The 10,755-nt window shown below is 48.1% G+C and overlaps 1 protein-coding gene and 1 long non-coding RNA gene across 6 annotated transcripts in view; one reads left to right on the top strand and one right to left on the bottom strand.

The window, feature by feature from the left end:
* LOC139401790 (albumin 1-like) overlaps positions 1-9,855 on the bottom strand; it is a 15,373-nt gene extending 5,518 nt beyond the window's left edge. Inside the window, exons 1-9 of the mRNA XM_071145763.1 lie at positions 9,644-9,855; positions 6,967-7,099; positions 5,811-5,933; positions 5,564-5,652; positions 3,835-3,967; positions 3,564-3,661; positions 3,325-3,454; positions 269-489; positions 1-66 (exon numbers count right to left, since the gene is read on the bottom strand). The exon at positions 1-66 is cut by the window's left edge and continues 67 nt beyond it. Coding sequence (XP_071001864.1) covers positions 1-66; positions 269-489; positions 3,325-3,454; positions 3,564-3,661; positions 3,835-3,967; positions 5,564-5,652; positions 5,811-5,933; positions 6,967-7,099; positions 9,644-9,762 — 1,112 coding nt within the window. The 5' untranslated portion in view covers positions 9,763-9,855. The remainder of the gene's footprint in view (positions 67-268; positions 490-3,324; positions 3,455-3,563; positions 3,662-3,834; positions 3,968-5,563; positions 5,653-5,810; positions 5,934-6,966; positions 7,100-9,643) is intronic.
* On the top strand, positions 1,104-2,995 carry LOC139401791 (uncharacterized). Of its 5 annotated transcripts, none has more exons than XR_011633169.1 (5): positions 1,104-1,213; positions 1,911-1,992; positions 2,494-2,706; positions 2,823-2,884; positions 2,978-2,995. It is a non-coding gene; the product is annotated as an uncharacterized lncRNA (long non-coding RNA). The 5 variants fall into 5 exon arrangements; XR_011633168.1 differs by lacking the exons at positions 1,104-1,213; positions 1,911-1,992 and adding exons at positions 1,527-1,671; positions 2,389-2,416 and having other exon boundaries at positions 2,473-2,706; XR_011633167.1 differs by lacking the exon at positions 1,104-1,213 and adding an exon at positions 1,784-1,880 and having other exon boundaries at positions 1,917-1,992.
* Positions 9,856-10,755: the final 900 nt, after the last annotated feature.

Raw genomic sequence — 10,755 nt, 5'->3', positions numbered from 1 at the left:
TTGGCGAACCTCAGAATCACCTGCTGAGACGACTCAGGGTGACGCACTGAGATCTCATACACCAACCTGCCCGATCAGGACAGACCATATACAGAGAGTCAGTAGTCAGACAGCCAATCAGAACAGAGTACACAGTCGTTTAGCCAATAGCAACACCCCATACAAAGTCAGAATTGTGTGTATAGGCAGCTTTTCCAGATGTGTGTGTGTGTGTGTGTGTGTGTGTGTGTGTGTGTGTGTGTGTGTGTGTGTGTGTGTGTATACATACTTCCCCATGGCTACATCCGGGGTCTTGGTAAAGGTCTGGCAGACTGCTGCTATGTCAGCGTGAACGTCGTAGTGCTCAGACAGACCGTCTGGCTTAGAGTCTGGCTTCATGGCCTCAACACAGGACCCTCTGTGTACTGCATCCTCTTTACAGCATGCAGACAGACCCGCCGCGCGAGACAACACACTCTTATCAGCACACACCTCATCCACCAGGGCCTTCTGTTTGGGGGGATACACACACAGGCAGGAAGAGTCAGGGACACAGATACATGTATATGCAGACACACATCCAATAGAAAGAGGCTGAGAGGTGAGAGGCTGAGAGGTGAGAGGCTGAGAGGTGAGAGGCTGAGAGGTGAGAGGCTGAGAGGTGAGAGGCTGAGAGGCTGAGAGGCTGAGAGGCTGAGAGGTGAGAGGCTGAGAGGCTGAGAGGTGAGAGGCTGAGAGGTGAGAGGCTGAGAGGTGAGAGGCTGAGAGGTGAGAGGCTGAGAGGTGAGAGGCTGAGAGGTGAGAGGCTGAGAGGCTGAGAGGTGAGAGGCTGAGAGGCTGAGAGGCTGAGAGGCTGAGAGGTGAGAGGCTGAGAGGTGAGAGGCTGAGAGGTGAGAGGCTGAGAGGCTGAGAGGTGAGAGGTGAGAGGTGAGAGGCTGAGAGGTGAGAGGCTGAGAGGTGAGAGGCTGAGAGGTGAGAGGCTGAGAGGCTGAGAGGCTGAGAGGTGAGAGGCTGAGAGGTGAGAGGCTGAGAGGTGAGAGGCTGAGAGGTGAGAGGCTGAGAGTGAGAGGCTGAGAGGTGAGAGGTGAGAGGCTGAGAGGTGAGAGGCTGAGAGGCTGAGAGGCTGAGAGGTGAGAGGCTGAGAGGTGAGAGGCTGAGAGGTGAGAGGCTGAGAGGTGAGAGGCTGAGAGGTGAGAGGCTGAGAGGTGAGAGGCTGAGAGTGAGAGGCTGAGAGGTGAGAGGCTGAGAGTGAGAGGCTGAGAGGTGAGAGGCTGAGAGGTGAGAGGCTGAGAGGTGAGAGGCTGAGAGTGAGAGGCTGAAAGGTGAGAGGCTGAGAGGTGAGAGGTGAGAGGCTGAGAGGTGAGAGGCTGAGAGGTGAGAGGCTGAGAGGTGAGAGGCTGAGAGGTGAGAGGCTGAGAGGTGAGAGGCTGAGAGGCTGAGAGGTGAGAGGCTGAGAGGCTGAGAGGTGAGAGGCTGAGAGGTGAGAGGCTGAGAGGCTGAGAGGTGAGAGGCTGAGAGGTGAGAGGCTGAGAGGCTGAGAGGTGAGAGGCTGAGAGGTGAGAGGCTGAGAGGCTGAGAGGTGAGAGGCTGAGAGGTGAGAGGCTGAGAGGTGAGAGGCTGAGAGGTGAGAGGCTGAGAGGCTGAGAGGTGAGAGGCTGAGAGGTGAGAGGCTGAGAGGTGAGAGGCTGAGAGGTGAGAGGCTGAGATGTGAGAGGCTGAGAGGTGAGAGGCTGAGAGTGAGAGGCTGAGAGTGAGAGGCTGAGAGTGAGAGGCTGAGAGGTGAGAGGTGAGAGGCTGAGAGTGAGAGGCTGAGAGTGAGAGGTGAGAGGCTGAAAGGTGAGAGGCTGAGAGGTGAGAGGCTGAGAGGTGAGAGGCTGAGAGTGAGAGGCTGAGAGTGAGAGGTGAGAGGCTGAGAGGTGAGAGGCTGAGAGTGAGAGGTGAGAGGCTGAAAGAGTGAGAGCTGAGAGGCTAAGAAGTGAGAGGCTAAGAGGTGAGAGCTGAGAGGCTTAAGAGGTGAGAGGCTGAGAGGCTGAGAGGTGAGAGTATGAGGTGAGAGGCTGAGAGGTGAGAGGCTGAGAGGTGAGAGGCTGAGAGTGAGAGGTGAGAGGTGAGAGTGAGAGGTGAGAGTGGGAGGTGAGAGGCTGAGAGGTGAGAGGTGAGAGTGAGAGGTGAGAGAGGGAGGTGAGAGGCTGAGAGGTGAGAGGCTGAGAGGTGAGAGGCTGAGAGTGAGAGGTGAGAGAGGGAGGTGAGAGGCTGAGAGTGAGAGGTGAGAGTCAGAGGTGAGAGAGGGAGGTGAGAGGCTGAGAGGTGAGAGGTGAGAGTGAGAGGTGAGAGAGGGAGGTGAGAGGCTGAGAGTGAGAGGTGAGAGTGAGAGGTGAGAGAGGGAGGTGAGAGGCTGAGAGGTGAGAGGTGAGAGTGAGAGGTGAGAGGCTGAGAGGTGAGGGGCTGAGAGGTAAGAGTGAGAGGTGAGAGTGAGAGGTGAGAGCCTGAGAGGTGAGAGGCTGAGAGTGAGAGGTGAGAGGCTGAAAGAGTGAGAGCTGAGAGGCTAAGAAGTGAGAGGCTAAGAGGTGAGAGCTGAGAGGCTTAAGAGGTGAGAGGCTGAGAGGTGAGAGGCTAAGAGGTGAGAGGCTGAGAGGATGAGAGGTGAGAGGCTAGAGAGGAATAGAGGTGAGAGCTGAGAGGCTAAGAAGTGAGAGGCTAAGAGGTGAGAGCTGAGAGGCTTAAGAGGTGAGAGGATGAGAGGATGAGAGGTGAGAGGCTTAAGAGGTGAGAGGCTTAAGAGGTGAGAGGATGAGAGGTGAGAGGCTAAGAGGCTAAGAGGTGAGAGCTGAGAGGCTTAAGAGGTGAGAGGATGAGAGGTGAGAGGCTTAAGAGGTGAGAGGCTTAAGAGGTGAGAGGCTGAGAGGTGAGAGGCTAAGAGGTGAGAGGCTTAAGAGGTGAGAGGATGAGAGGATGAGAGGTGAGAGGCTTAAGAGGTAAGAGGCTTAAGAGGTGAGAGGATGAGAGGTGAGAGGCTTAAGAGGTGAGAGGCTGAGAGGTGAGAGGCTAAGAGGTGAGAGGCTTAAGAGGTGAGAGGATGAGAGGATGAGAGGTGAGAGGCTTAAGAGGTGAGAGGCTTAAGAGGTGAGAGGCTGAGAGGCTGAGAGGCTAAGAGGTAAGAGGCTAAGAGGTGAGAGGATGAGGTGAGAGACTGAGAGGCTAAGAGGTGAGAGGTTGAGAGTTTAGAGACAGAGTGAAAGTTTAAAAGGTAAACAGAGAGGAAATGAAATAGTTTTAAAAGAGAGGAGGAACTAAAAGAGCAATCCACCAATAAAAAGAGAGGAATAGAGAGAAGACATAGTTTACCCTCTCCTTCATGCATGTGACCATGTCTCCGCTGCAGCAGGGGGCAACAGTCGCTACGATCTTGTCTACCATGCCTCCCATCTCCTGGAAAGAGGCCTGAGGCATCTTCTGACTGTACTGGATCAGCTTCCTGTTAGAACAGACAGACACACGCGTCAACCAATGGGACTGGCCCAAGGGCGGGCTCACCTGGCTCTCAGCCAATTAGAACCATAGAATTTTAGATTGACGTGTCCTACTTGGCCTTGACAACGCGGTCTCCATATTTCTTGTGGACGATGCACAGGGCCCTGAGTTCAGTCACGCGTTTCCCGACGGCGCGTTGGAAAGTAGCTTTCTGGAAAAGAGAGAGAGAGAATGTTTACGTTGGCTATATAGGTGCTTTATCTGTCCATGCCAATAAATATTATTGAAATGAATTGAGAGAGAGACTGCATACAAAATGGCACCCTATTCTCTCTTAAGTAGAGTACTGTATAGAAAATAGGGTGCGATCTGACGCCTCCTGACCTTGGTGTCGAAGCAAGTCTGGGCCTCAGCCTCTCCACAACAGCTAGTCAGAACCTCTCCATAAGCTTTGGCGATAGCCAGGATCACATGTGGTTGTAGCATCGTGTTACTCTTGGAGAACTTGAAGATGAACCTGAAACACACACACACACACACACACACAGTAAATTCCAGAAAAACACTCCATACTGCTCAGCGGCCTAACACAGTATTTTAGCTGGTGTGGTCTCAAGTCGATGGTCTCTAGTCGATGGTGTGGTCTCTAGTCGATGGTGTAGTCTCTAGTCGATGGTATGGTCTCTAGTCGATGGTATGGTCTCTAGTCGATGGTCTCGAGTCAATGATGTGGTCTCTAGTCGATGGTGTAATCTCTAGTCGATGGTGTGGTCTCTGGTCGATGGTCTCAAGTCGATGGTCTCAAGTCGAAGGTGTGGTCTCTAGTCGATGGTGTAATCTCTAGTCGATGGTGTGGTCTCTGGTCGATGGTCTCTAGTCGATGGTGTACTCTCTAGTCGACAGTGTGGTCTCTAGTCGATGGTGTGGTCTCTAGTCGATAGTGTGGTCTCTAGTCGATGGTGTGGTCTCTAGTCGATAGTGTGGTCTCTAGTCGATGGTGTGGTCTCTAGTCGATGGTGTAGTCTCTAATCGATGGTGTGGTCTCTAGTCGATGGTCTCTAGTCGATGATGTGGTCTCTAGTCGATGGTGTGGTCTCTAGTCGATGGTCTCTAGTTGATGGTGTGGTCTCTAGTCGATGGTGTGGTCTCTAGTCAATGGTCTCTAGTCGATTGTGTAGTCTCTAGTTGATGGTGTGGACTCTAGTCGATGGTGTGGTCTCTAGTCAATGGTCTCTAGTAGATGGTGTAGTCTCTAGTCGATGGTGTGGTCTCTAGTCGATGGTGTGGTCTCTAGTCAATGGTCTCTAGTCGATGGTGTAGTCTCTAGTCGATGGTGTAGTCTCTAGTTGATGGTGTGGTCTCTAGTCGATGGTGTGGTCTCTAGTCGATGGTGTGGTCTCTAGTCGATGGTGTAGTCTCTAGTCGATGGTCTCTAGTCGACAGTGTGGTCTCTAGTCGATGGTGTGGTCTCTAGTCGATAGTGTGGTCTCTAGTCGATGGTGTGGTCTCTAGTCGATGGTGTAGTCTCTAATCGATGGTGTAGTCTCTAGTCGATGGTCTCTAGTCGATGATGTGGTCTCTAGTCGATGGTGTGGTCTCTAGTCGATGGTCTCTAGTTGATGGTGTGGTCTCTAGCCGATGGTGTGGTCTCTAGTCGATGGTGTGGTCTCTAGTCAATGGTCTCTAGTCGATGGTGTAGTCTCTAGTTGATGGTGTGGACTCAGGTTGATGGTGTAGTCTCTAGTCAATGGGGTGGTCTCTAGTCGATAGTGTGGTCTCTAGTCGATGGTGTGGTCTCTAGTCGATGGTGTGGTCTCTAGTCGATGGTGTGGTCTCTAGTCGATAGTGTGGTCTCTAGTCGATGGTGTGATCTCTAGTCGATGGTGTGGTCTCTAGTCGATGGTGTGGTCTCTAGTCGATGGTGTGGTCTCTAGTCGATGGTGTGGTCTCTAGTCGATGGTGTGGTCTCAAGTCGATGGTGTGGTCTCAAGTCGATGGTCTCTAATCGATGGTGTAGTCTCTAGTCGATGGTGTGGTCTCAAGTCGACGGTCTCTAATCGATGGTGTGGTCTCTAGACGATGGTGTGGTCTCGAGTCGAGTGTGGACACTTACCTCCCAACAAAAGCCTGGTGGTCCTTCTTGAAGTCTTCACACTGGTCTGCAGCGGGCAGCTCAGCTTTGAGGGACAGGTCCCGAGGAATCTACAATCAATCAATCAATCAATCACTCAATCAATCACTCAGTCAAATGTATCCATAAAGTCTTTTTGACTTCCAGTAACCCGGTCTACACCCCAAAGAGCAGAAGGAAGAAACCTAGATAGGAAACCTGGCTCAGAGGGAGGGGTGGTCCATTCTACCTTGGCCTTGTGGTCCAGGAAGCAGTGTGTCCTCTCAGCGGCAGTCTTCTCACAGCACATCTTCAGATGGTTCTTCTCCACCAGGGTCTCAGAGGAACACACCGCACTTTGGAACAGGTCCGCCTGCACACACACGCACACGCGTGATAAGGATGATGAGGTGTGATAAGGATGATGAGGTGTGATAAGAAAGATGCGGTGTGATAAGGATGATGAGGTATGATAAGGATGATGAGGTGTGATAAGGATGATGAGATGTGATAAGGATGATGAGGTATGATAAGGATGATGAGGTGTGATAAGGATGATGAGATGTGATAAGGATGATGAGGTGTGATAAGGATGATGAGGTGTTATAAGGATGATGAGGTATGATAAGGATGATGAGGTGTGATAAGGATGATGAGATGTGATAAGGTTGATGAGGTATGATAAGGCTGATGAGGTATGATAAGGATGATGAGGTGTGATAAGGATGATGAGGTGTGATAAGGATGAGATGTGATAAGGATGAGATGTGATAAGGATGATGAGGTGTGATAAGGATGATGAGGTGTGATAAGGATGATGAGGTATGATACGGATGATGAGGTATGATACGGATGATGAGGTGTGATCAGGATGATGAGGTGTGATAAGGATGATGAGGTGTGATAAGGAAGATGAGGTGTGATAAGGAAGATGAGGTGTGATAAGGTTGATGAGGTATGATAAGGATGAGATGTGATAAGGAAGATGAGGTGTGATCAGAATGATGAAATGATAGGTGTCTCTCACCACATCTCATAATAAGGATGATGAGGTGTGATAAGGATGATGAGATGTGATAAGGATGATGAGGTATGATAAGGATGATGAGGTGTGATAAGGATGATGAGGTGTGATAAGGATGAGATGTGATAAGGATGATGAGGTGTGATAAGGATGATGAGGTGTGATAAGGATGATGAGGTGTGATAAGGATGATGAGGTATGATACGGATGATGAGGTGTGATCAGGATGATGAGGTGTGATAAGGATGATGAGGTGTGATAAGGAAGATGAGGTGTGATCAGGATGATGAGGTGTGATAAGGTTGATGAGGTATGATAAGGATGAGATGTGATAAGGAAGATGAGGTGTGATCAGAATGATGAAATGATAGGTGTCTCTCACCACATCTCTGTCGCAGTCCTCTGGAGGAGTGTCTGAGCAGCATTTGACGCCCATGGCTAAGGCCTCCGCGATGAGAGGCACCAAGTCACCCAACGTACTATCGGGAAGATTCTGAGCCAGCCCTACAAGGATCCTACACGCACGCACAGTCAGTCAGATGATGCATTAAACCAAAACATGAACACACAGTGCAGTTTACTGACTGAACTCATTGTTATTTGTGGTTAGAGCATTGGGCCAGTAACCGAAAGGATGCTGGATCGAATCCCCGAGCTGACAAATCTTTCGTTCTGCCCCTGAACAAGGCAGTTAACCCACCTTTCTGTCATTGTAAAGAAGAATTTGTTCTTAACTGACTTGCCTAGAAAAATGTTTTCTTATACTTGTTCTCCCTACCCTACCGTCCCGGACAACAATACTTCTACTGCTACTTACAGCTAAGGTTTTAATCAGCAAAAATGCAAAGAGCTCTTAAACTGGATGGTCCTCTCTCAGGAGCTTGCTAGAAAACCAATTTGGATTTAGAATTTTCTGGGGTACAATGGAGGCTTTAAGAGAGAGGTTAATGCCTTAATATTGAATAGTTTTAACCCTCCAAACTGGTGTTTGTTATGTACATATGCTCATTTAATTTGATCTGGTTTGCCATTCCAAATAAAGGGAAATTTATTTTCTCGCATGATTTGAAGAATGATTCCCTTGGAGTCAATAAGTCCATTAATAAATATGTAAACTGCGACTGTCCCCAGTCCACCTGGTCGTGCTGCTGCTCCAGTTTCAACTGTTCTGCCTTATTATTACTCGACCATGCTGGTCATTTATGAACATTTGAACATCTTGACCATGTTCTGTTATAATCTCCACCCGGCACAGCCAGAAGAGGACTGGCCACCCCACATTGCCTGGTTCCTCTCTAGGTTTTGGCCTTTCTAGGGAGTTTTTCCTAGCCACCGTGCTTCAACACCTGCATTGCTTGCTGTTTGGGGTTTTAGGCTGGGTTTCTGTACAGCACTTTGAGATATCAGCTGATGTACGAAGGGCTATATAAATAAATTTGATTTGATTTGATTTGATATGACTAGAGAATTTATCAGGGTAAATCTTCCCGTAAACGGATGGCTGTTTCCACAGTTTCAAGATTATATATATTTTGCTGTTTTTGATCAAAGTTAATAGTTGCAAAGATCCCTCAACTTTTCCCGGGGATATGTACACCAAGCACATCGACTTCACAAAACTTTAAAGTTTGCATCTTTTAGAGACCCAATCCTTAATATAGTATTATCATATTATCACTTATCATAGTTGGGTTTATTATCCAGGTCCTCAATGTGGCCTTTCAAGGTTGAAGATTGAGGACTCAAAGAGAATCATCAGCGTACATTGATCATTTTGTCTCTAATCCCTTCATTTATTTGCCCCTTAATAATGTTATCATTTAGATCTGATTTTTAAAGCAATTCAATGGCCATAATAAATAGGTACGGTGACACAGGACAACCTTGTTTTATGCCTCTTGACAATTCAAAATTCCCAGAGAAGTAACCGTTATTTATCCTTTTACTGTACATGACTTCTACCCATTTTATAAGACATTCTATAAAGTAGAAAAAATCCAGGCACTTATAAACAGATTCTAGGCGTACTGTATGAAATGCTCTCTCAAAATCTGCTCTACAGATTATACTTAGTTTCCCTGCATTCTCATAGTTTTCTAATGTTGTCTCCAACATATCTTCCTTTTCAGAATCGCGTCTGATCGGGATTGGCCTCCTTGCTTGCACACGCTTTTTTTTCAGTTCTGCACACAAATTGTCAATAGGAATGAGGTCAGGGCTTTGTGATGGTCACTCCAACACCTTGACTTTGTTGTCCTTAAGCCATTTTGACACAACTTTGGAAGCATGCTTGGGGTCATTGTCCATTTGGAAGACCCATTTGTGACCAAGCTTTAACTTTCTGACTGATTTCTTGAGATAATTTGCCTCAAATCTAATACTGCAGTATGAGGGATATCTACTACTGCAATGTGAGGCATCCTACTAATGAAATATAAGGCATGGCTACTACTGCTGCAATTTGAGGCATATCTACTACTGCAATGTGAGGCATATCTACTACTACTGCAGTATGAGGCATATCTACTACTGCAATATGAGGCATATCTACTACTGCAACATGAGGCATATCTACTACTGCAGTATGAGGCATATCTACTCCTGCAACATGAGGCATATCTACTACTGCAGTATGAGGCATATCTACTACTGCAGTATGAGGCATATCTACTACTGCAGTATGAGGCATATCTACTCCTGCAACATGAGGCATATCTACTACTGCAGTATGAGGCATATCTACTACTGCAACATGAGGCATATCTACTACTGCAGTATGAGGCATATCTACTACTGCAACATGAGGCATATCTACTACTGCAACATGAGGCATATCTACTACTGCAGTATGAGGCATATCTACTACTGCAGTATGAGGCATATCTACTCCTGCAACATGAGGCATATCTACTACTGCAGTATGAGGCATATCTACTACTGCAGTATGAGGCATATCTACTCCTGCAACATGAGGCATATCTACTACTGCAACATGAGGCATATCTACTACTGCAGTATGAGGCATATCTACTACTGCAGTATGAGGCTTCACTACTCACAAAGATTTGAATCCATCTTCCTTGGCCTCTGTGAAGATGGTACAGATCTGGTTCTGAGCCTGAGACCGGGCTGACACACTCAGCAGCACCAACAGGCTGCAGACAGACAACCACTGCATGATGAAAGGACAGGCGCACGGACGGAGGGATGGATGGAGAGAAGGAGGGATGGATGGAGGACGGGATCTAGCGATTGAGCCGAGGAATGGAGAAATGCAGGGCTCCTTTATACTATTGTGGAATCTGTCAATCATTAGCTGACCTCTCTCTCTCTCTCTCTCTCTCTCTCTCTCTCTCTCTCTCTCTCCACCTCTCTCTCTCTCTCTCTCTCTCCACCTCTCTCTCTCTCTCTCTCTCTCTCTCTCCACCTCTCTCTCTCTCTCTCTGTCTCTCTGACTCTCTTTCATTTGGACCTGGGACTGTGTTTCACAACTGGTCTTTGCACACAGTGATCTGTCAGTAAATAAAGGTCTGAAAGACAAAGTCCACTGTCCGTTGTGCCTCCAAACTGTCCACATGCTAACCCACCATCTAACCAGGTAATATGTCTCCAAACTGTCCCCATGCTAACCTACCATCTGACCAGGTAATATGTCTCCAAACTGTCCCCATGCTAACCTACCATCTGACCAGGTAATATGTCTCCAAACTGTCCCCATGCTAACCCACCATCTGACCAGGTAATATGTCTCCAAACTGTCCCCATGCTAACCCACCATCTAACCAGGTAATATGTCTCCAAACTGTCCCCATGCTAACCCACCATCAAACCAGGTAATATGTCTCCAAACTGTCCACATGCTAACCCACCATCTAACCAGGTAATATGTCTCCAAACGGTCCCCATGGTAACCCACCATCTAACCAGGTAATATGTCTCCAAACTGTCCACATGCTAACCTGCACCATCTAACCAGATAATCTGTCTCCAAACTGTCCCCATGATAACCTGCACCATCTAACCAGGTAATCTGTCTCCAAACTGTCCCCATGCTAACCTGCATCATCTAACCAGATAAACTGTCTCCAAACTGTCCCCATGCTAACCTGCACCATCTATCCAGATAATCTGTCTCCAAACTGTCCCCATGCTAACCTGCACCATCTATCCA

Source organism: Oncorhynchus clarkii, unplaced genomic scaffold, assembly GCF_045791955.1.
Source record: "Oncorhynchus clarkii lewisi isolate Uvic-CL-2024 unplaced genomic scaffold, UVic_Ocla_1.0 unplaced_contig_9350_pilon_pilon, whole genome shotgun sequence".
NCBI classification, from domain to species: Eukaryota; Metazoa; Chordata; class Actinopteri; order Salmoniformes; family Salmonidae; genus Oncorhynchus; species Oncorhynchus clarkii.
The sequence above is the reverse complement of the archived record's forward strand: the minus strand, read 5'-3'. Positions and strand labels throughout refer to the sequence as shown.